The 21,743-nt window shown below is 36.1% G+C and overlaps 1 protein-coding gene across 5 annotated transcripts in view; it reads right to left on the bottom strand.

Annotated features, from left to right (window-relative positions):
* The window catches only part of dlgap1a (discs, large (Drosophila) homolog-associated protein 1a), a 117,735-nt gene that overhangs the window by 8,231 nt on the left and 87,761 nt on the right, over positions 1 to 21,743 (bottom strand). For all 5 annotated transcript variants that reach the window (XR_003275997.1, XM_026205963.1, XM_026205964.1 and 2 more), the window contains exon 6: positions 21,205 to 21,442. Coding sequence is in view for 4 of the 5 variants with exons in the window: in XM_026205963.1 (XP_026061748.1) it covers positions 21,205 to 21,442 (238 nt within the window). In the remaining variant the exon portion in view is untranslated. The remainder of the gene's footprint in view (positions 1 to 21,204; positions 21,443 to 21,743) is intronic.

A 21,743-nucleotide genomic window follows, 5' to 3' on the forward strand; every position in this document is an offset into this window, starting at 1 on the left:
AAAGGAGGGGTTTATAAACTTAATTGTTGAGCAAATCGTTTGGGAGTCGTTGAGCTAATAAGGTAAAAATACATGCATATTACAAGAAAATGAAAGAGTTTTTTGACCTTGCATGCAATTCAACATTTTGTTAGGGACTCCGAAAGCCATAATATGAACCTTTCATAACCCATAATAGGGGCACTTTAAAAAAAAGTAGAGGACATTTATAATGTCTCAAAAGATTTAAATTTTTCTATTCTATTCTAAAAAAAAAAGAAAAGAAAAAAAAAAACACTGCTCTTTAAATTTTAGTAAATTATTTTTACAAATGTTTTTGAAAAAGTCTCTTATGCCCACCAAGGTTGCATTTATTTGATCAAAAATACATTAAAAACTATTTAATAACTGTTCTATTTAAAATTCCTTAAAATTTTATATAAATGTATTTAATATAAATATTGAAACATATATATATATATATATATATATATATATATATATATATATATATATATATATATATATATATATATATATATATATAATTATATTTATTAAAATATATTCAATTACACAGTGGCTGTCATATCATGTTTCATAACATAAATTTAAACAAACATTAAATAAACATACATTACATATTTAAGACTAACAGGTAAAGTAAAATCTTATGAGAATTTACTGTAATATTTCACAAAATGCTCTTCTCTAGACTTAATTTCTCTGATGAACTAAAGAGCTGTGGACACTGAAAATTTGCTGAGGTGAATACGTTTTGAATACGTCAAATTTACTTTTGATCAATTTCATGCATTTTTGCTGAATAAAAGAATGGATTTCTCAATCAATAAATCAATAAATCATGTTGAATGGTAGTGTAAGTGTGTGCATAAGTAGCCTACTGTAGTTCAAATCCTTTTTTTTTTTTTAAAGCTTAACCTCAACTGCTGTATGAAGCAGTTACAGCAAGATACTAGCAAACCAGAGAATTGTGATGGCTGACATGATTTCAGCAAATTCTCTGAACTTAAAATCAGACTTGCGGACATCTGTGTGAAAATCTTACACATTGTGAATGCCAATCTTGCAGTAACTTGCCATTACTTGAGCAAAAAGTCAATGCCGCCCACCGTTATGCTGGCAGTTTTAAGTTTTCTTCAACACACACAGCTAAGCACATTACAGAGGCCAGAAATGTTTTGCTTGAGTCATGGGGAATAATAGATAAGACTCAGAACAGACAACACTTCCAACATGACTCTGTGTGCTAATCGTTTGCCTTTGCCACCACCTTGAATCTGGCGGTAAAAAAGCCCATTCATATACCATGGATCTGCATGAGATTTGTCTCACAAACTTTTTTCAGGTCAAGCCCAAATGCCACGCAGATAAATTCTGTGATCCAGCAACAGATGGGACCCAAGATGGAACAGCAAATTCTGCATGTTTCTAAAGTGAAGCACTGTGAGCTGCTTTACCATCTCTTCACCAGACTACTGCCTTCTGCTAAACCTGCAACATGCTAAATTAAAATAAATACAAATACAGCAATGACTTCAAGAGAGAAATGGCACAAAAGACTATAATTATAAAACAAATGAACTTCAATAGAATTTATCTCCCCAAAATTGATAAAGTTATAATAAATGTCCTACTTTATTCAGATTGTTTATTAGTAACTAATAAAATGAAATTAAAAAAAAAAAAATCACAGAAAGTAAAACAAAATATTAATGGTTATAATAAAAATAGAGGTAATAGTAATCGATAGTTACTTAATTATATATAAAATGCAATTTAAAAGTAATTGAACACATATAAATATTCACTGATGATATATTGATGATAAATATCCAAGCTTATCATATTGTCACAATATTATTGGACCACCATACTATAATATTTATTGCACTCATTTTAATTGACAGAGAGCATGATTAAATATTCACTAATTAACATTCTTATGGAAGAATCCCATTATATCAGTGGGCCATCTGTTGACATTGAAAATATTATCTTGAAGTGCTACTGCTTGACACAGTGCTGGAGGAGCACTGACTCATTTCCTCCAGCACTTCACTTCAAAGAGCGAAACAACCCCTCACAACCCCCACTAAACATGAAATCACTAATCGATGGCTGCATGAAGTGGGAGATAGAGGTGTGTGTTGTGAGATAAACAGTGAGAAAGTCTGTGTGAGCAAAGCATATATTTTCCTTATTATTTAAATTCTTAAACATCCACAAGGGGGCAACCGAGAGTGAGACAGAGAACAGCTGTTAATGTCCTCTCTGTTTCACTTCCTCATTTTCACACTCCTTGGTTTTTCTTTCCTCACATATCCAGGGAATATCCTATTGGGACATAATCCTATGTCCCAATAGGATAATTTATAATAAATAAGTTAGACAATTATGATTAAATTATTATTAAATAATATTATTAAATTACACTTAAATTACATTATTATATATAAAAACATTTAATAATAATCTCTAAATAAAAACAACATACTAAATCAATACACTGTAAAAAAAAAAAAAAAAAAAAAAAAATTACAATAATCTTAGCATGCTCATTCATTCATGTTTCAAGAATTCATGTTTTGTCTATGAAGTCTCTGAGACCTAAACATAAAGTAATACGGGGACGCACTGCAGCACAAAAACATGCCAAATATTAAAAATGAAAGGATTGCAATGCATAATATTTTTTTGAAGAATAATCCAATATAAAAATGCCTACATGCCATAATGGATAGTCATCACATTTATCTGTTAAATTAATAAATATATGTTAAAATAGGGCCCTTAATGTCAATGTTGACAAAGTATTTTTCAAACTATTAAAATTAGTGGTCAACTGATATGTGTTTTTTGACAGCTGATGCCGATATCTTGGAAAAGTGGTGGGAGGTGATAGCCGATAAAAAGCTGATATGATTTTTTCAAATTATAATTATTATTTAAGAAATTTGAAATCATTTGACAATGGATTAAAAAATAAATGTGTAAAAGAAACATGCTTATACTGTAGATGACAGTATTTTCCACAAATAAATAAATATATAAAAATATAATTAGAAAGTAAACACTGTAACCAACAGGGGACTCAGTATTCTGGGAAGTTTGTGTGCACTGAGAATCATATTTTTCAAATAAAGCCAGGGTAACCCTCATTTTACATACAGTGAAAATGACATGAATATGACAGTGGGCAAATGCATAAAATTCAGCATAATCTGAAATCACAAGTTTATAGTTTAAAGCATTCAATTCACATGGACTGACCATCACGCACATACACACTTCACAAGATCTCACAGCTGGATTCGGCGAAGTTTGCAAGGTTTGTGAAATTAAATGTTCATAAATCATTCAAAGATTTGTTTAAATTATATAAATGCATATTTGCTTAATGTTGACGGCAAACAAGAACTTATTATAATGTTTGCCTTTCTATTATTAAAAGGCCTAAAATAAAAGCAATAGTTATAATACTTTCTGTATACATTAATTTCTTTGTTTAGCTGTTCTATCTGATTATTAGACAGACTTCTATCCGTTTTAGACAGAACTATTAATGACGATGGCAAACAAGAGGGAGTGTGAGCTCAGCTGTGTGCGCTCAGTCCCTTGAACACATCTGCCAAGCAGAAAAACTTATATACTATTATTATAGTATTTATTAACTTACTAACTGCTCTTGGCTTAAAATGACAAATGTCGGCCGATATATCGGCCTAGGTGATATATATCAGTCAACCCCTAATTAAAATAGTACAAAAGTATCAAATTTCATTCATTCATTCCGAATAACACGTAGGCAATGAAACCAGAAACTCATTTACAGGCATTCAAAAGTTCCTATGGTAGCCCACTTCTGCCACATAAGCATAGAAAAATATGGCTTGGTAAATCAAAATTCTAACATACAAAGTCATTAATATGAGACTAAATGTGAAATGATGAGATACAAAGATATAATTACGATAAATATAATTTGCAAATGACAAAATATGTTTTTTTTATCATCATGAATATTTATCTAATAGTTATGACAACTTTTTTTGTGTCATAATTGTCTCATTATCTTTCCTATCTCATAATAATAAAAAAATGCTTCTCAGTTCATAATTGCAATTTATGTCATAAATTAAGATTTTTGTGTCACACAATTATGACTTTGCATCTCAATTTCCACTTCAGTCATAAATGCCTTATATCACATAATTATTACATTAGATCTCATAAAGATGACTATGTTATCATTGTTATTTACCAAAGCTTGACATTTGGCAGCAAAGTCCCCCTCTTGAATTACCTTTTAAATCTCCGTAAGATAAAACCATGTTGTTCTCAGGAACAGTCTATCACATTTTCTTTGGCAAGGCGCCCATTCTTGTTTGCTTCTTTGACAACCAGTCACACAAAGAAAGCCACGGTATGTGTTTGAATAGCTGAATTCATCTCCCCTGAGCTACAGTGTATCAAAGAGCACATGTACACACAATCGCTTCTCCAGACTTGATCTCTGTCTCTCACACCCTCATTTATTCACATACATATGCTCTGAATCTACACAGAGGTTCACACACACACACACACACGACTGCAGCCAAAACAAACGCTTCGTTTCATCCCAAGATGTCTAGCTGGTAAGTTAAGGACAAACTTGTGTTCTGGAGCTACAGTGTGCGCTGCTGAGATAACAGCCTGTAGATCAGATGCTGCTCCAGCTCGAGAGATCTGTGTCATACAGGCATCCTCTCCTCTAAATTCACCCCCTCCCTCTCCAATCAACTCGCTCTTTTCATGGTCCACCTGGGTTTGTAGTGATACAGGGGATCACTAAAGCTGCATTGTTGTAAACCGTGATTGTTTTTGTATAATCACCAACGAGACTTCTGCTGATTGTGTCTTTATCTTTGGTGTTTGTCGTTGTTATACCAACACAGATGTACACAGGAGTGTTTGATATTTACTTTCAAAAGCATTCTAATAGTTGATGCTACAATAACTGGGAAAGTGTTTTGAGACTGTAACGATGGTCATTGTGATTAGGGTTTGTCACTTGAGGTAATTAGAGGACAGAATGTAATTAGCATGAAACAGGGGGTCTGGAACTGGAGCTTTGCAGTCTGAATGTTGTTTATTTCCCTCTAACACCTGGAGAAAGCAGAACACATCTCAAAGGAAGCTAAAAGACCAATTAGAAGGATGTAAATTGCTCACTGCTACCTTTGCTTGTGGGTCGTTTTTGAAAAACATTTCTTATGCTAAACAAGGCTGCAATCATTTTATTATTTTACTGTATATATATATATACAGTCTTGTTCAAAATAATAGCAGTACAATGTGACCAACCAGAATAATCAAGGTTTTTAGTATATTTTTTATTGCTACGTGGCAAACAAGTTACCAGTAGGTTCAGTAGATTGTCAGAAAACAAACAAGACCCAGCATTCATGATATGCACGCTCTTAAGGCTGTGCAATTGGGCAATTAGTTGAAAGGGGTGTGTTCAAAAAAATAGCAGTGTCTACCTTTGACTGTACAAACTCAAAACTATTTTGTACAAACATTTTTTTTTTCTGGGATTTAGCAATCCTGTGAAACACTAAACTAATATTTAGTTGTATGACCACAGTTTTTTAAAACTGCTTGACATCTGTGTGGCATGGAGTCAACCAACTTCTGGCACCTCTCAGCTGTTATTCCACTCCATGATTCTTTAACAACATTCCACAATTCATTCACATTTCTTGGTTTTGCTTCAGAAACAGCATTTTTGATATCACCCCACAAGTTCTCAATTGGATTAAGGTCTGGAAATTGGGCTGGCCACTCCATAACATTAATTTTGTTGGTTTGGAACCAAGACTTTGCCCGTTTACTAGTGTGTTTTGGGTCATTGTCTTGTTGAAACAACCATTTCAAGGGCATGTCCTCTTCAGCATAGGGCAACATGACCTCTTCAAGTATTTTAACATATGCAAACTGATCCATGATCCCTGGTATGCGATAAATAGGCCCAACACCATAGTAGGAGAAACATGCCCATATCATGATGCTTGCACCTCCATGCTTCACTGTCTTCACTGTGTACTGTGGCTTGAATTCAGAGTTTGGGGGTCGTCTCACAAACTGCCTGTGGCCCTTGGACCCAAAAAGAACAATTTTACTCTCATCAGTCCACAAAATGTTCCTCCATTTCTCTTTAGGCCAGTTGATGTGTTCTTTGGCAAATTGTAACCTCTTCTGCACATGCCTTTTTTTTAACAGAGGGACTTTGCGGGGGATTCTTGAAAATAGATTAGCTTCACACAGACGTCTTCTAACTGTCACAGTACTTACAGGTAACTCCAGACTGTCTTTGATCATCCTGGAGGTGATCATTGGCTGAGCCTTTGCCATTCTGGTTATTCTTCTATCCATTTTGATGGTTGTCTTCCGTTTTCTTCTACATCTCTCTGGTTTTGCTCTCCATTTTAAGGCATTGGAGATCATTTTAGCTGAACAGCCTATCATTTTTTGCACCTCTTTATAGGTTTTCCCCTCTCTAATCAACTTTTTAATCAAAGTACGCTGTTCTTCTGAACAATGTCTTGAACGACCCATTTTCCTCAGCTTTCAAATGCATGTTCAACAAGTGTTGGCTTCATCCTTAAATAGGGGCCACCTGATTCACACCTGTTTCTTCACAAAATTGATGACCTCAGTGATTGAATGCCACACTGCTATTTTTTTGAACACACACCTTTCAACTAATTCAACTAATTGCCCAATTGCACAGCATTAAAAGCGTGCATATCATGAATGCTGGGTCTCATTTGTTTTCTGAGAATCTACTGAACCTACTGGTAACTTGTTTGCCACGTAGCAATAAAAAATATACTAAAAACCTTGATTATTCTGGTTAGTCACATTGTACTGCTATTATTTTGAACAAGACTGTATATATGTACACATTTAAAATTATTATTATTATTTTTTCTGTGGCGGCAAATAGCATTCATTATTTCAGTCTTCAGTGTCGCATAATCCTTCTAATCATTCTATTGTTCTAATGTGCTGATTTGGAGACATTTATAATTATCAACGTTAATGTTATTACTATCATCAACAAAACATTATGAAATATTTATGTAGTTACTACTATTTCCAGCAGGAGCTTAACAACCAAACACTGACTCTTGATTTTAACATATTACCTTGTATTTAAATCTAATAGCTCATTTTCACGTGTAAATTATTGTCCAGATAACTACAATATAACTTAGACAGCAGTGTCACAAGGTATTTTTTCAACCCTGGAAGCGATGGACCAAAAAACCCCACATGTAATTAAATAAATGATCCTTAAATATAAGATAAACCTTTATTAAATAAAATTTTACAGAGATTAAAGGGATACTTGCTACTGTATGTCAGATACCAATCTAACCTGAGCCATCAAGCACCGTCTGAGGAACACACAGGAATCCTGCTCCTATGCTCTATACTTCCCTTACTAATCCCTCCATTTCTCATCTATACTAATGGAAAGCGTCAGCTAAATGACTAAAATGTAAATGTAAATGTAAAGAGATGGGCAGTAAACACTCCCACACATACAGGCACTGCTCAAGTCAGTAGTGTCTCCTCTGGCCTGTCAGCCTGGGCGCTTACAGACTTCATTCCTTACAACAGACATCACATAGAGCCTGTTTGCTGTGATCAACTCAGGATTTACCTGTTCGAAAGAAGAGGAACAGATGTTTCTAGATGATAAAACTCTTTATGTGCTGTTGTTGGAACACAATTATGTGATACTTAACCCTAGCAGCTTATTATATTCATATATTTGAATAGTTTAACCTACTTACTGCTGTTAGTTAGAGTAAACTGACACCTGTACAAAATGAGCAATGCTTTTAGCTTCCAGAAGGAGAATGTGATGGCATTTTGCTTAGTAGAAGTCTTGCTAACATTATGCTAGGAGATTTAAGCTTTTTTGGGATTACAATTATTGTTCCTCACACACAGTTCCCTTGTATGTGCAGATTTGGTTGCGTATCACTGTAGACTGTGCAAAAGATGATAAAATGTGCGTTTAAGCATTTAAACCTTGACCTCCTGTAACTGACAGAATTTGTATTGTGTCTGCCATGCTCTGACCTTGAGCTTGGAGGATATCGTAAATGATATGGTCGCAGACAAATCAATTTGAGCCCGCCGACTCATCTTTCTTACAATGACAGGACGCTCTGCACGTTCATGTCCTTAAACACCCTGACAGTGTTGTTTCAGATGACAAACCGACAGAATTAATCCACCTCCATTTCCTTGGGCGAATGATCTTTCAGCCATACAGAAACATCATAACGAATTATTCTCTACATCCATAATCGCAAGTATCCACTTTCATATTGAGTGCCCTTCAAATTCCCTAACGTCAGATCTTTTTTAAGGACAGAGTCAGATACGCTCGGCTGATCAGCATAATCCGGAGCGATCATTTTTATAAGACCGCAGAGAAGTCATCTGGTCTGGACAGGAATCTCTGGGTTTTATTCTGATATCTCAACCTTCAGGGAACGAGGGTTACCATACGCAACTGAGACGTTACTTTTATTGACTGACAAGTCTTATTTCCCCATATTGTGAGAAATCAGCAATACAGAGATATTGTGTGCACTGTGTGAACATGATGTAGTTCTAGACTAAATGTGAATGTGCATTAATTCATCCCACTCTCAAAAAAAAAAAGAAAAAAAGATTTAGCATTCATCATAATGAATTAAAACAGTGCAAATGCAAACTCAGAATATGTTAAAAACACAAATTGATCTAATCCCATTTTATTAACTAATGTCTTTGCTACTGACCTTTGATGATCCAGTTCAACTTTAGATAAACTAACAATTGTGCTTCATTGTTTTTTTTTTATTGCTGAAGAGTGTTGAACTGTCTTCTCCTGTGTTCTACTGTACAGATGTGAATTTACTTTTCCTTCAGCCAGTGGTTTATTCATTACACTTTTTGGTGTGAAAGGGCTTTTACATTTGCTATAAACAGAACGTCTTAACAATCAATCCCTGCTCATATTTTAAAAGTAATGTGAAAGTAATGCAAAAGTAACGTTACACATTACTTTTCATAAAAAGTAACTAAGTAACATAATAACGCAATATTGTAATGCATTACTTTTAAAAGTTACTTTTCCCAACACTACTAATAACCATGTTTGGAGACCAAGAGTCGTAAACTTTCCCTCTAGAAGTTCAAGTCACCATTGGCTTTTTGACGCCCAAGTGGCGTGACCTCCACAGAACTTAAAAGACCTCTCTTCAGTGACCCGCCTCGCTTTTAGTTCCTTCACTCGTCAACGATCAAGGCAATGCAAGTATCATACATTTAAGTAAACAAAACAGGTTTAGTCATAAAAGCCATGGACCCCATTGTAAAATGGCACTGATGGTTTCAAAGGTTAACTGACTCCATAGCTGCATTTTCTTGTTTCTCTAATGGTTCATTCAGTCTCACTTGCCCTTTCCCTATGTACGAGTGATTTTATGTTTATTTGTTTAGAGTAGTTATGTGTGTTAGCTTTTAGTTTAAAAAACTTTGGTGCACAAATTACATGAGTTTCTGGTCCTGCTTGTGAATAATGTCCCTTTACGATTCTGATCCAGCTACATGCTCTAATGCATTAATACTTTAGGAAAGATATTTTCTGTGGCCACGAAAATATCCTTTCTTAGAGCTGATATGAACATACACTGAATGTTCGCTGGACAAACAGATTAGTTGATGACAATATTAATTCAGCGACAGTTACTACTGGCAGCTGATATAAATAATTTGAATTATTTATAATTAACATGAAATGATTGATATACATTTCCCTTTTGAGCTAATTTGCTACATATTATTTTATATTATACTTAAAACTGATTAAGAATGTAATATATAACATTTTTATAAATTGAATAAATTTAAATACAAATTTATATGGCCTATATTTAAATAAAACCCCTTTCTTACACACAAAGGATGTTAGACGTATAAACCTGAAGATTAACACATTTAATTCAGTTCAAATGTATATCTATAGGACTCTTCACAATAAATAGTTACAAAAAACAGTTTTACACAGAATTTCTGATTTAAGTTGCTTTCTAGACCTAAAGTTGAAAGCAAGGCAAATGCTAAACAAGAAAGCACATGATTGAGCATGTTTTACATTCAAATAAAGTTTGGTCAGACCACTGTCCAATCCAGTATCTGGCACACTGCCCTGGAAATGACCTTCACTGAATATGTGTGCATGAATATGCAAAGGTATTTGTACTCCAAATCCACACTAAGTCACTTTGTCAGCAATACAAAAGAACAATGCAAAAAATAATTTCCTCAACCAAGGCAGATAACAAGAAGCTGACAAAGCCATCCAAGCAGAGACTCTCCAGTCTGAAAATGTGGAATAATGTGGCAGAGCGTCGTCGCAGCTTCCACTGATAAATGCTTGCTTCCCACTGCTGTACTTGTGAAAGTGTTTAGTGTGTGTGTGTGTGTGTGTGTGTGTGTGTATGAGTCAGGCATCAACTAAGAGTGACTGTGACGGTCCTTCTTCACAAGCAGCAGTATTATCCCATCCATATCTCAGCCTCGAGCTCAGCCCTCACCAGTATTACATGCACGTCATGTACAATCACACTTCACCCCTCACACACGTCCCCACACACACCTTGCCGGTTTCCATGCTCAACTCAACCAGAGAAAAAGGAGTTTAGGAATAACAGGCAAGCATATCATCAGCTATGCTTTTTCCAATTTGTGCAGAAAACCCTTGCCACCTGAACCTGAACCGAAACACCCCATGTACTTGAATTGTGTTCACTGTGCCATTTTTCACAAAGAAATTCTATTACATTAAACTACGAGTTCATAAATGTATTGTCTTATGTAATTTAACACAAACCATTTATGAGGTTATCTGTATTTCATCGTATGCAAAAACATAAAGGTAAAAAACAGGCTAAAATAATATAATCATGTTATATGAACTGTACCAGAACACCAGTTATACTGTGTTATACTCCCTCAACGACTTTTCTTTCTCAAGCTTAGTGGTCTTAGTGTTAGTATAAGCACATCTCGGGATCTTGTGTATAAATCCATTGCCGAAAGCATTTTAACCTTTCATCTTTCTGCCTGGTATATGAGCATCTAAATTGCAGACTCAAGAACAAACTTCCCAGAATTTTATCCATGGGAAATAAAATAAGAACCAATTGATACAACTTTATGTAGAAAGGACAAAGTAGGCAGTGAAAGTTATTCTTGCAGACAGACAGTCTCATCCTCTTTTGAGCCAGTTTGAGCCTTTGAAGTCAGGTAGACGAGTAAAATGACGTCCTTTATCATTAATTCATTAATTCACGTATGGCATGAACTGTATCTTCTTATTCTCTTTTATGTAATATGTGTAACTTGACTAATGATTGTGATTTTAATTTACTAAGTATGTATGTTGCTACTAATTTTGTGCTGGTGAGCCAAAGACAATTTTCCACTCAGGTGGACAATCAAGTGAAACAATACAATACAATACAATACAATCCTGTATTGCTAAAAACAGATGCAGTTGTAATACAGTTGTAAACAGGCACTAAAATGTTTTGAGTTGTCCACTTTTCACTGCTTCCAACAGGGCTGCTGGTATAATGTGCTCAAAGAGCCACAATAGATGAATAATTGCCACACACTGACATAAAACACGATCACTATATGAGATCTGCTTTGAGAAAGCGCACCAAAATAATAGATTCAAACTTCATGTTGTACCAAAACACACGGATCACATGGATTACAATCCAAATAGTTTTTGCTATCCATATTCTTTGCATTCACTTCATTTCCCACTCACTTGTGAGCAGTGTAACATGGCTTTATTCATCAAAAAGTAAAAGTGCTGTAGAGTGTAATGAAATGAGGAGGGACTGATCTCAAGTGGTCACAAGAGACACATACAGTATAAAATGCATTATAATAAAAGGTGTCTTCAGTGAACACTTGTGATTGAATCACTGAAAATGCATCTGAATAATGGGTGGAAACAGCACCAATGTCATGATCTAACGAGTATTAAAAAAAGACAATAAATAAATACAATTAATTAAATGATAAAAGTGGAATACTGTCACAATTGTGAGACATAAAGTCACATTTTGAGACATAAACTTGTACAATAATCCAGACTGTAGAATATAAATCCACAAATAGGACAAATAATGTCCAAATTATATAAAAAAAGTTGTAGTTGTGAAGTTAAAGATTAATATTTTTTTTAACAAACTAATTTATTAATGAATACATATTTGGTGCTGCTATGAACCGAACTGTTTTAGTATTCAGTCCTTATCTTGTGAAATAACCAACGCTGCACATTTCCAGTGTAAAGTTTTGCCACAGCTTCACTTTCAATACTGAAAATCAATGGGCATGCGGATAAAACATTGCCCATACATTTAGCTCCGATTCAAGATATTTCCAGCTCTTTTCACACACATTTTCAGTCTAATATTTTTTTCTCTGTCTGCATGAGAGCTGCGAGGCCACACACTTGTGTAGTTCAAAGGGAACATTGATCATCAGTCCCAGAGATGGCAGCTGTGGTATTTTCCTGCCATACATAGACTGAGGACAGCTCTAAAATAGCCTCCATCCTTTGACTATGAGTCTAAATGATAGCTGCTGCCGGGCCAGGAACACAGTTTAGAGACAGTGGGAGGATTTTGCAGTTGCAGCCTGAGGGACTTCACAGCTAAAGCATCATCGGAGTGCACTGTGCAGTGAGCCTTACAAAAAGGTAACATTGTGCAAACAAACACTCCACACCGCAACAACCCACCTGTCAACATCTAACCCCTGGCTGCTTCTCTAAACTTCCTGCCTTTTATTTCACCATCTCTCATAATCAGTTTCTGCCTGTTGGGGGTCAGAAACCTCCACTCATGATGTACAGCTCAAGCTCGCTTTAATATTTAAGAAGCAAACTCCACTGTGTAAACACACACACACATTCTCTGGATTTGTATGTTTTAACCTTACCGATATAAAGCAACAAGTTCAGCCAACTGAATCTGTGTCCTGACTAGGGTGGTCATCCGTCTGGTTTTAGGTTGCACAGTCCAGTTTTGAAATAACATGTCCATCTGCTGGCGCAGACTTGAAACGGATACTCATTTGACATCCTTTTAAGATCACTATTTTATACTTTCTTAAATAATAGCAAACTAGTATACTCGTCCTACTATTTCCAGCATATCTTGGCAAACATTGCAAGAGTTGCATATTAGTGCTTAGTTCCAAAATTAGCAAGTCACTTGCTTCATTCTGTTTCAAACAAACTGTTTGAATAATTCAAAGACTCAATCATTGAATAAACAATGACTTGTTGCCACCAATTGGAAGTTTCACTTTCGTAAGTATCTTTTCATAGTTCTATACTCAGTATATTTTATGTTTAACAAAATCTCTTAACATTATTTATGCCACTGTAACGGCAGTTTAAATGCTTTTATGGTATCTCTGATTAGCTTTAAACATCTGTGTAAATACATCTAAATGCCACTTTAGATGCAGCATGTGTGCCACTTTTGTAGTGCAAAGATGGATTTTGCCGATATTGATTTCTTTTGATTGGTAACAGCCCAATAGTATCTTAGTATTACAATTGCATTTATTGAACAAACATAAATTTACATGAAAGGTGATGCATTTAATAAAAATGTGTCCTAGTAAATATATAAAAAAACAGTCACTTGAAATCAATTTAAGGGGGAAAATATCATCCCTTATTGGAAATGTTTATTTTTTGCCACTGGTTTAGTTTTTATCCTGGCTTCACGAATCCTGCAAAATGTCCTCTTTTTGTCATTATAGAATAGGCCACCCTAGTCCAGACAGAGGAATTAAAGCATAGTTCACCCCAAAATTCACATTTTTTCATCATATACTCACCCTCATGTTGTTCCAAACCTGTATTAACTTCTTTCTTATGTAACGTGAACATAAAAGAAGATATTTTAAAGAATGCTGGTATTCAGTTGAATTCCAAAGTACTTCTTTCCCTACGACAGAAGTAAACAAGAACCAACAACTTGTTCTTCAAAATATCTTCTTTTGTTTTCAACCTAAGAAAGAAATGTAGACAGGTTTGGAATGACTTTGGGGTGAGTAAATGACAAAAAAAAAAAAATTGGGTTAACTATTTCTTTAAAGGCTGCAAATTCAGGCACAAGAGTGCAATGCCTTTTATTAAAATAATACAGGGGAATGGGTGACATTAATGGAAGAAATTGCCCATCACATTCATGACTCATTTAACATGCGAGCGTGCTCCTGAGAACAAGACTCATTATGTTTTCTGACTCATTGTCTGCCCCCTGTGGTGAGGATGAGATGTTGCACACTAATGGTTTGCTAATTAGTTTTACTAAAAGACAAATACTCAGCAAAGCCAAGCCATTAACAATTTATCAAAAGCTGCATGTTATTATGATAAAATAAACATGAATAACAGCTTCAGTGGAACATTTTGAACATAAACAATAAAGTGTAAAATCCTAAACTTCGCTACACTCCACTTCAAAGACTTTGCTCACTACCCCAAAGGCAGTGTTGCAGCATGTGATAAGGGCCTGCTGTGTACCAGGCAGATGGTGCCGCTCTGTTCGTCTGAATGCACAGTGCTGTTCTGAAGGGGATGAAGGGAAGGAAGGTGCCCTCTCAATGTCAACCCTGACAGCTCCCTCAATTAGCCATCTCATAATTCATCTGGTCGGGTCTCTGTGGCGAGGACATCTGGAAGAGTATGCACTGGATGGGGAAGACTGGACAATGTATCTACAGCTCAGTGATACATATCATTCACTCACCCTCCTGTCGGATCCAAACCTGCATGACTTTCGTTTCATTGTGGAACAAAGAAGATGATTTAAGTAGTGTCTCAGTTTTTTTTTTTTTTGTCCATACAATGAAAGTCAATGGTGGTTGGACATAACACTGAACCCCTGTAACTTTCGTTTCATGTTGAAACATCCTTCAAATAAAGGTCATACAAGTTTGGAAAGACATAAGGGTGAATAAATGATGAAATAATTTCCATTGTGGGCGAACTATTCCTTTAACTTGCCACCAAATCGCTATTTTGTGACTGTTGCAGCTAACTTGCATTTATTCTGGCTTTATTTTTCATTCGCATTAAAGATGGCGACTAATAATAATTACATAACGTTATGTTAATCATTCTAATTCTACGAGAACAGTGAAGTCCACATCACAGCTATAACTATAACCACACAGAGAAAAAAACATAATTGTAATCTTTTTCCGAACAATTTTTATCCAGCTAATAAATAATAAAAAGCAATCAGAATGAGCTTTTTAATGTTGAGTGCTTTAAAGCGACAGATGACCTAATTGCAGTGCATGCTTACAACAAGACAGAAGGTAACATCCACTGGTGTGGACACTAAAGTAGTTATTGTTATAGTTATTTTCATAATTATTGTTCTTTGCATAAATTGCCTTAAGACACTTTCTCTATTTTTGTGATTGAATGTCCCTGCTTCACATATTTCAGAAGTAAAACTGGTTGCAAAAGGCAAATCAAGACCACACAAATACATTTGGTGTTGGGTACATACCGACTTTAACAAACAAAGTCAATGTCAGGAATAGATAGAAGGTCAGGGCATGTCTGTCTGTCACATCTCTTGCCAGAGTCACCCCAGCCAAGGCATCACATCAGGCTCCTGCTCCCTTCTGAGTTTTGTCAGCATGTGAAGTTTAAACAAATGGCAGCAATCGATTCCACAGCCCTGCCAAACTACATCTGCCTCTGGCTGGCAGGTGCAGCCAATGTAGAGGAACACACTATCTCTAATTATCCACATCACACATCTTTCAGGAGCGGATGACTATATCATCTCACCACAACATACACAAGCCAGTTATTTTCCATTGTTTGCTTAGTTTGATTTAAATTAAGGATGTCAAATGTAGTACTTCAGTACCAAGAAAATACAAAAAATCATCAAAATCTCACTATGGTATCAATGTAAACAATCAGTTATGTCCAAAGTGAATGTACATAAGGCATAAAAAAAAGAAAAAGGAATACATTTTATTAATAAAATATGCAGCTGAATATTACTAACACTGTCATTTATACTAAAGTAAATGTATATAACCACTTTCAAAACAATGTATACAACTCTTCTAATTTATAAATTATAAATAATTTTGTTAATAATAATTATAAATATTTAGTTAAACAGTTTAATAATGTTATTAAACAGTTTACTTTCCTTGAATAATTACTTGAATATCTGAAGCATTGCTTACACTGACAAATACTCAGTTAGCATAACATTATATCTTTTTTTTCCAATTTGTAATCAGCAGCCATAAAATGTTTTTGAAGGATTCTGTTTGCTTGCGTTCTTGTGTGGATTGCACTGGGTGAGATGAATAGAAAAGATTAGCTGTCTTAAAACATCACTGCCCCTGTATTGATCTAAGGGCCAAACCCTTTAGACCCACGCTGCTTCTAATTATTTTTAAAATCTCCATGTAAACAAGGTCTGGCTGCTTATCAAGAGGGATGGCATACAAATGAAAGCTTGAAAAAGTTGTCAGTTCTGACAGGCTGTATGCCCTGATGTTTTGCTCCACTCCAATTGGAGCACCATGGTAATGGCCATAACCGAAGCTGTGACTCAAAGATGCGGTTCAAATGCCTGCACTTCCTCTCCATTAAATCGACCCACAGGTGACGTGAGCACTAACGTGAGACCCTAAAGGTTATCCTATAGGACTTTAACAAACTTTTTAACATTTCTTCACTTTCTCTCCCTCAGCCAGCTGTCTTCTCTCAATAGATGCACTGAGGCTGGTGGCCATATGTTGGCTCTCTGACTAGCTGCAGGCATTTGGAGAACAGTAGGAAGACGAGGGGAGAACACAGCACTCAAATCTGCATTACTAGTGCAGAGAGAGACTGCAGCACTGTCTCAAGCACCATATAGAGTGTATGCAACTTCCAATAAGGATTACAACATCAGACAATTCTCTGAGCATCCTGATTTATTAAAATTCAACATGTCAACGTTTGCAACGTTGTGGATAATCTCTCATTTAATGTTTTTACTGACAAGTATTACACGCTTGGGCTTTTCCAAACTAATTGCCGATGTGAAAACTCCATCAGAGACGCTGTCAAACTTAAACCCTGTTCACAGTGACAGCAACCTGCAGCGACACAACATCCTGCAGTCAATCATTTTCAGTAAGAATTGGTGATTTTTAGTGACTTGTGTCCAGTGATGATTGTGTGATAATGCCTCAGTCAACATTTTACTATTCTGTACCTGACCTGCTTTATACATTTTGCATATATACACATACATGTACAGTATTTAATAGCCATTTAAAAACATTTGTGAAAAAATGGGTCGTTCTTAAAGGACTCAGTGAATTCAAGTGTGGTACAGTGATAGGATGCCAAATTTAATCACTGTTAGATATTCCTTGGTTCAACTGTAAAGCCCCTTTCACACTGCACGTCGGACCCGGCATATTGCCGGAACATTGTCGGGTCGCCTTCTGTGTGAAAGCAACCACGTCCCGGGATTGATTCCCACATTGAACCCGGTTCAGGGACCTAACATTGCCGGATCCAACCCGGGACGAGCGCTGTGTGAACAAAAGCCAGATCTAATTCCGTGTCGAAGTGATGACGCGCATTATCACGCGACTCTTTTACCGGCTGTTTTGAAGGAAGATCAACGTTCGCAATGAAAAAATATGTGGAAACTGTAATGAAGCAGAGATCAATTAGTTACTCACTCTCCGCGATGACGCAGAGATTGTTCGCTTGCTTCAGTGAAAGTATAATGTGCCTAATGTTTTCGACTCATACATTACACGTCACGCTCTAATGTCACGTGTCATTAAGGGATCTTAACGGGTTGTGTGTGAAGGCACGCACATATCCCGGGTTATCACTGGCAGTGTGAAAGTGCAAAATCTAGCGACCCAGGAACAATTGCCGGAACACTTTACCCCTGTATTTGCCGGAATGGCAGTGTGAAAGGGGCTTAAGTGGTATTACTGGAAAGTGAAAGCATTTTGGAACAGCAGAAACGCTGCCACTGGACTCTGGAGCAGTGGAAACTCGTTATTGCGAAGAACTTCATTTGGACAACTTTAAAGGCGATTTTCTCAATATTTTACATTTTTTTGCAACCTCAGATTCCAGATATTCAAATAGTTGTACCTGGACCAAATATTGTCCTATTATAACAAACCATACATCAACGTTTATTTATTCAGTTTTCATATGATGTATAAATCTACATTTAGAAAAATTGACACTTAAGACTTGTTTTGTGCAACAGGTTCATAAATAAGAACAAAAGCACAGATTTGTATTAGGCTGTTTTGATTACCCAATTACAGTCACTTTACAGTTAGTGCCATCATAAAAATACACTTACTTATAGCTTCAAACTTTACGTCACATTCTCCAACTACAAATATTTCATCTAATATATATTTTAGTCTATTTCACTCTTTCTATTTGGCACACATACACATGGTGGTGTCAGTTCACTGAAGTGAGGTTTAGCAGAGATTACCCAAGAAGGATCATGCACTTCTGACAGCAAAATTTAAATATTTCCGCGACTTTCTAAAATGTATACATGAAGAATTTACCTGTAAATGTAAGTTATTCATTAAGGAAAACAGCACATCTCAAGCACATTAAACAGCTTAAGTAGAGTCTCTGTAAGCCTCACACACAGCCTTTCTGTCACAGGATCTGATGGGGCAAGCCACTTTAAAGTATATGAAACTATAAACCATACTATAGTTCTTAATATAAAGCTTGTCACATGTTGGATCACAAATTGGATCATGCACTTTCTGTCTGTGTCCTCCACAATATTTTCCAGATGTGCTGATTCACTCATTTCAATCTACTGTATATCGAAATAAACGGTATTGCCCCATACCGTATCGCTTATAAAGAATATATCGAAATATCGTACAAACTCGATATCTAGCCCAGCCCTATGATAACGCATGTCACATATAATTATTTCTATCTACATACTGTACAGTGATATAATAAAAAAATAATAATTGTAAAATAAAACTGTGTCAGAAATTGTTTGCATTCTGAGTGAGTTAGATTCATGCATTGATAATCGATCATCTTGTTCATGATATGATGTATCATGCAGCACTGCTGAACTCAAATGCTCTCTCCTGCAGAAATAAAACTGATTCTTTGTCAAAACAGACATTTTATTTTTACCGGCAATACATTTGTTTTCAGTAATACAGCCCACCAATAATGGCCAACAACAGAAACGCATACTAGTGATAAACAGCACAAACAAAAAGTCTTTACAATCACATTTAAACCAGGAAAAACTATTTTTAAGAACAGACAGGCTTCCCCAATAGGTTTAGTTCAATAGTAAACAAAAGCGTTGCATTTTCAAGACACTGTGGGCACAATTTTATGAAGATGTCAGCTGTAATGAAATCAAACTGGGTTGTGATGCTGGAGGTGGATTAGTGATCACTGGGGTTTCAGATGAATGAAAACCCCAGAGCAAAAGCAGACACAGGTCACACTGAGTTCACACATTCTGCATGACATCTGGATCACTCTTGGTCACTTGAAATATCACAATCTATTTTCAAATCTCAGTTTGGATGCAGACCAATTACATGTACAAGTGTATAATTCTTTTAAAGATTTCCATTTTATATGTTCCTCAATAACATGACAGGCTACTCTTCAGATCACATGCAATGATTTACTCTTCGTTATCGGATTCAATCAATCAAATTCACTCAATCATTCAGTTTCCCCATTACTGCTGTTATTGCCTCGCAGTGCTAATAAAAAGGAAATTAGACACATCCTGCCAGGGCTTCTGAGGATAAACATATTGTGGACCACAGAAAGGACAACAAATGAATATTGATTCTTCCTCTGGCAACCTCCTTGATACATGATAGAGAGTCTTATATACTGCTAGAATGGGGTGGGCCATATGGTACACTTATTTTTGCTTAATTCTTGTTACCAGTGTCAATATCACAAAAAAATAATACTAGCCCAAAAAAGCAAGAAAAAAAGCAAGTAAAAAGTCAGTGATTAAACAAGAATATAGGGCTGGGCGATAAATCTAACGATATGATCATGCGCATCTAGTCAGTAAAGCTGCTTCCGTGATTACCGCTAAATCGCCATCACCTGCTTATAATTGGAGTGGCATTTAATAGACAGAGCCGTAGATCGCTGACAAGCTACGCAATATCACGTTCATTATCCCAGATGAATCGCTTTCGATAATGAACGCGATATTGCGTAGCTTGTCAGCGATCTACGGCTCTGTCTATTAAATCCCACTCCAGTTATAAGCAGGTGATGGCGATTTAGCGGTAATCACTGAACCAGATTTACTGACTAGATGCGCATGATCATATCGTTCGATATATCGCCCAGCCCTACAAGAATAAGAAACTAATTACAAACAATTGGACAACAAATTACAGTAGGAAAAAATGCTACAATTTATAAAGTAATCAAATGTAGAAAAACACTGCATATTCTTTGCTGTATAAATTAAATTAAAGTTACAAAAGCGATTTAGTCAAGAGCAGTGACATATTTTCTGTCTTTTGTTTGATCAACACTTTAAGAGCTACCAAGATCCAATATACTCTTACACGTGTTGTATTTCTTAGCCATTTGCTTTCACTTAAGACCTAAATCACTACTAAGACAGGAATTTTGGCACAAATAAGTATGTGTATTCAACTATTCAAGGACTATAAAGTGGCAAAAATAACTCCTCTGCTCTATGAGCACCATGTTTATGTGTGCACCTCTCTGACATCGTTCAGAGACAGTGCACACTAATACCAAAATGGGTTTTCTTTCACTACTCAACACATTTTAACAGCTTAAAATTACTTGTTTTTAAACCGGAATTCCTTAAAAATGCATGCAAACAGTATATATATATTTTTTTACCCCTAACTGCTAGAGTGCACTGCTAGAGGACAGACAGAACAACAGTATGAATGATAGGACAACAGATGGATAGACAGAACAACAAAACGATAATGTAATTGCATGCTGACCCGTGCTGCTCTGGATGGTTCTGACAGTAGTGGTGGTCCTTGGGGGGGAGGCCGGTAGCAAAGGCCCGTCATCGTCCTGCGAGCAGCCCTGGTCGATGGCACGCACGTAACTGTGACTCCTCATGCGGAAGCACCCGGGCATGGGCAGGTCCAGGGCGTCCACTGCCTGTGACTCCATTTCACTGAACATACTCTCACACACTGCCTCAATCTGCCCGTTAACCTCAACCTCACTCACCTGCAGGCAGAGGAGAAGAGAGGGGAGAAACAGAGAGAAAGAAAAGACAAGAAATGAAGATTAGAAAAGAGCAGTCAAGAGAAACAGACAGGGCAGAGGTCAGGGAAAGTGGGCTTCGAGGCCCACTTTCCATAGGGCACTATACTTTATAGGGGTGCAGAATAAAAAGAAAGGGAAAACGGAGCCAGAGACTGCAGATATGCCATTATGTGCAGGTGAGAAACACACAAGGCAGTGGCAAGAGAAGGAAGAGTCAAAAAAAGAAACACGGTGAGGCTTGAAGGACAGTTTCACAGGGTAA

The sequence above is a fragment of the Carassius auratus genome, chromosome 27, assembly GCF_003368295.1.
Source record: "Carassius auratus strain Wakin chromosome 27, ASM336829v1, whole genome shotgun sequence".
NCBI lineage: Eukaryota > Metazoa > Chordata > Actinopteri > Cypriniformes > Cyprinidae > Carassius > Carassius auratus.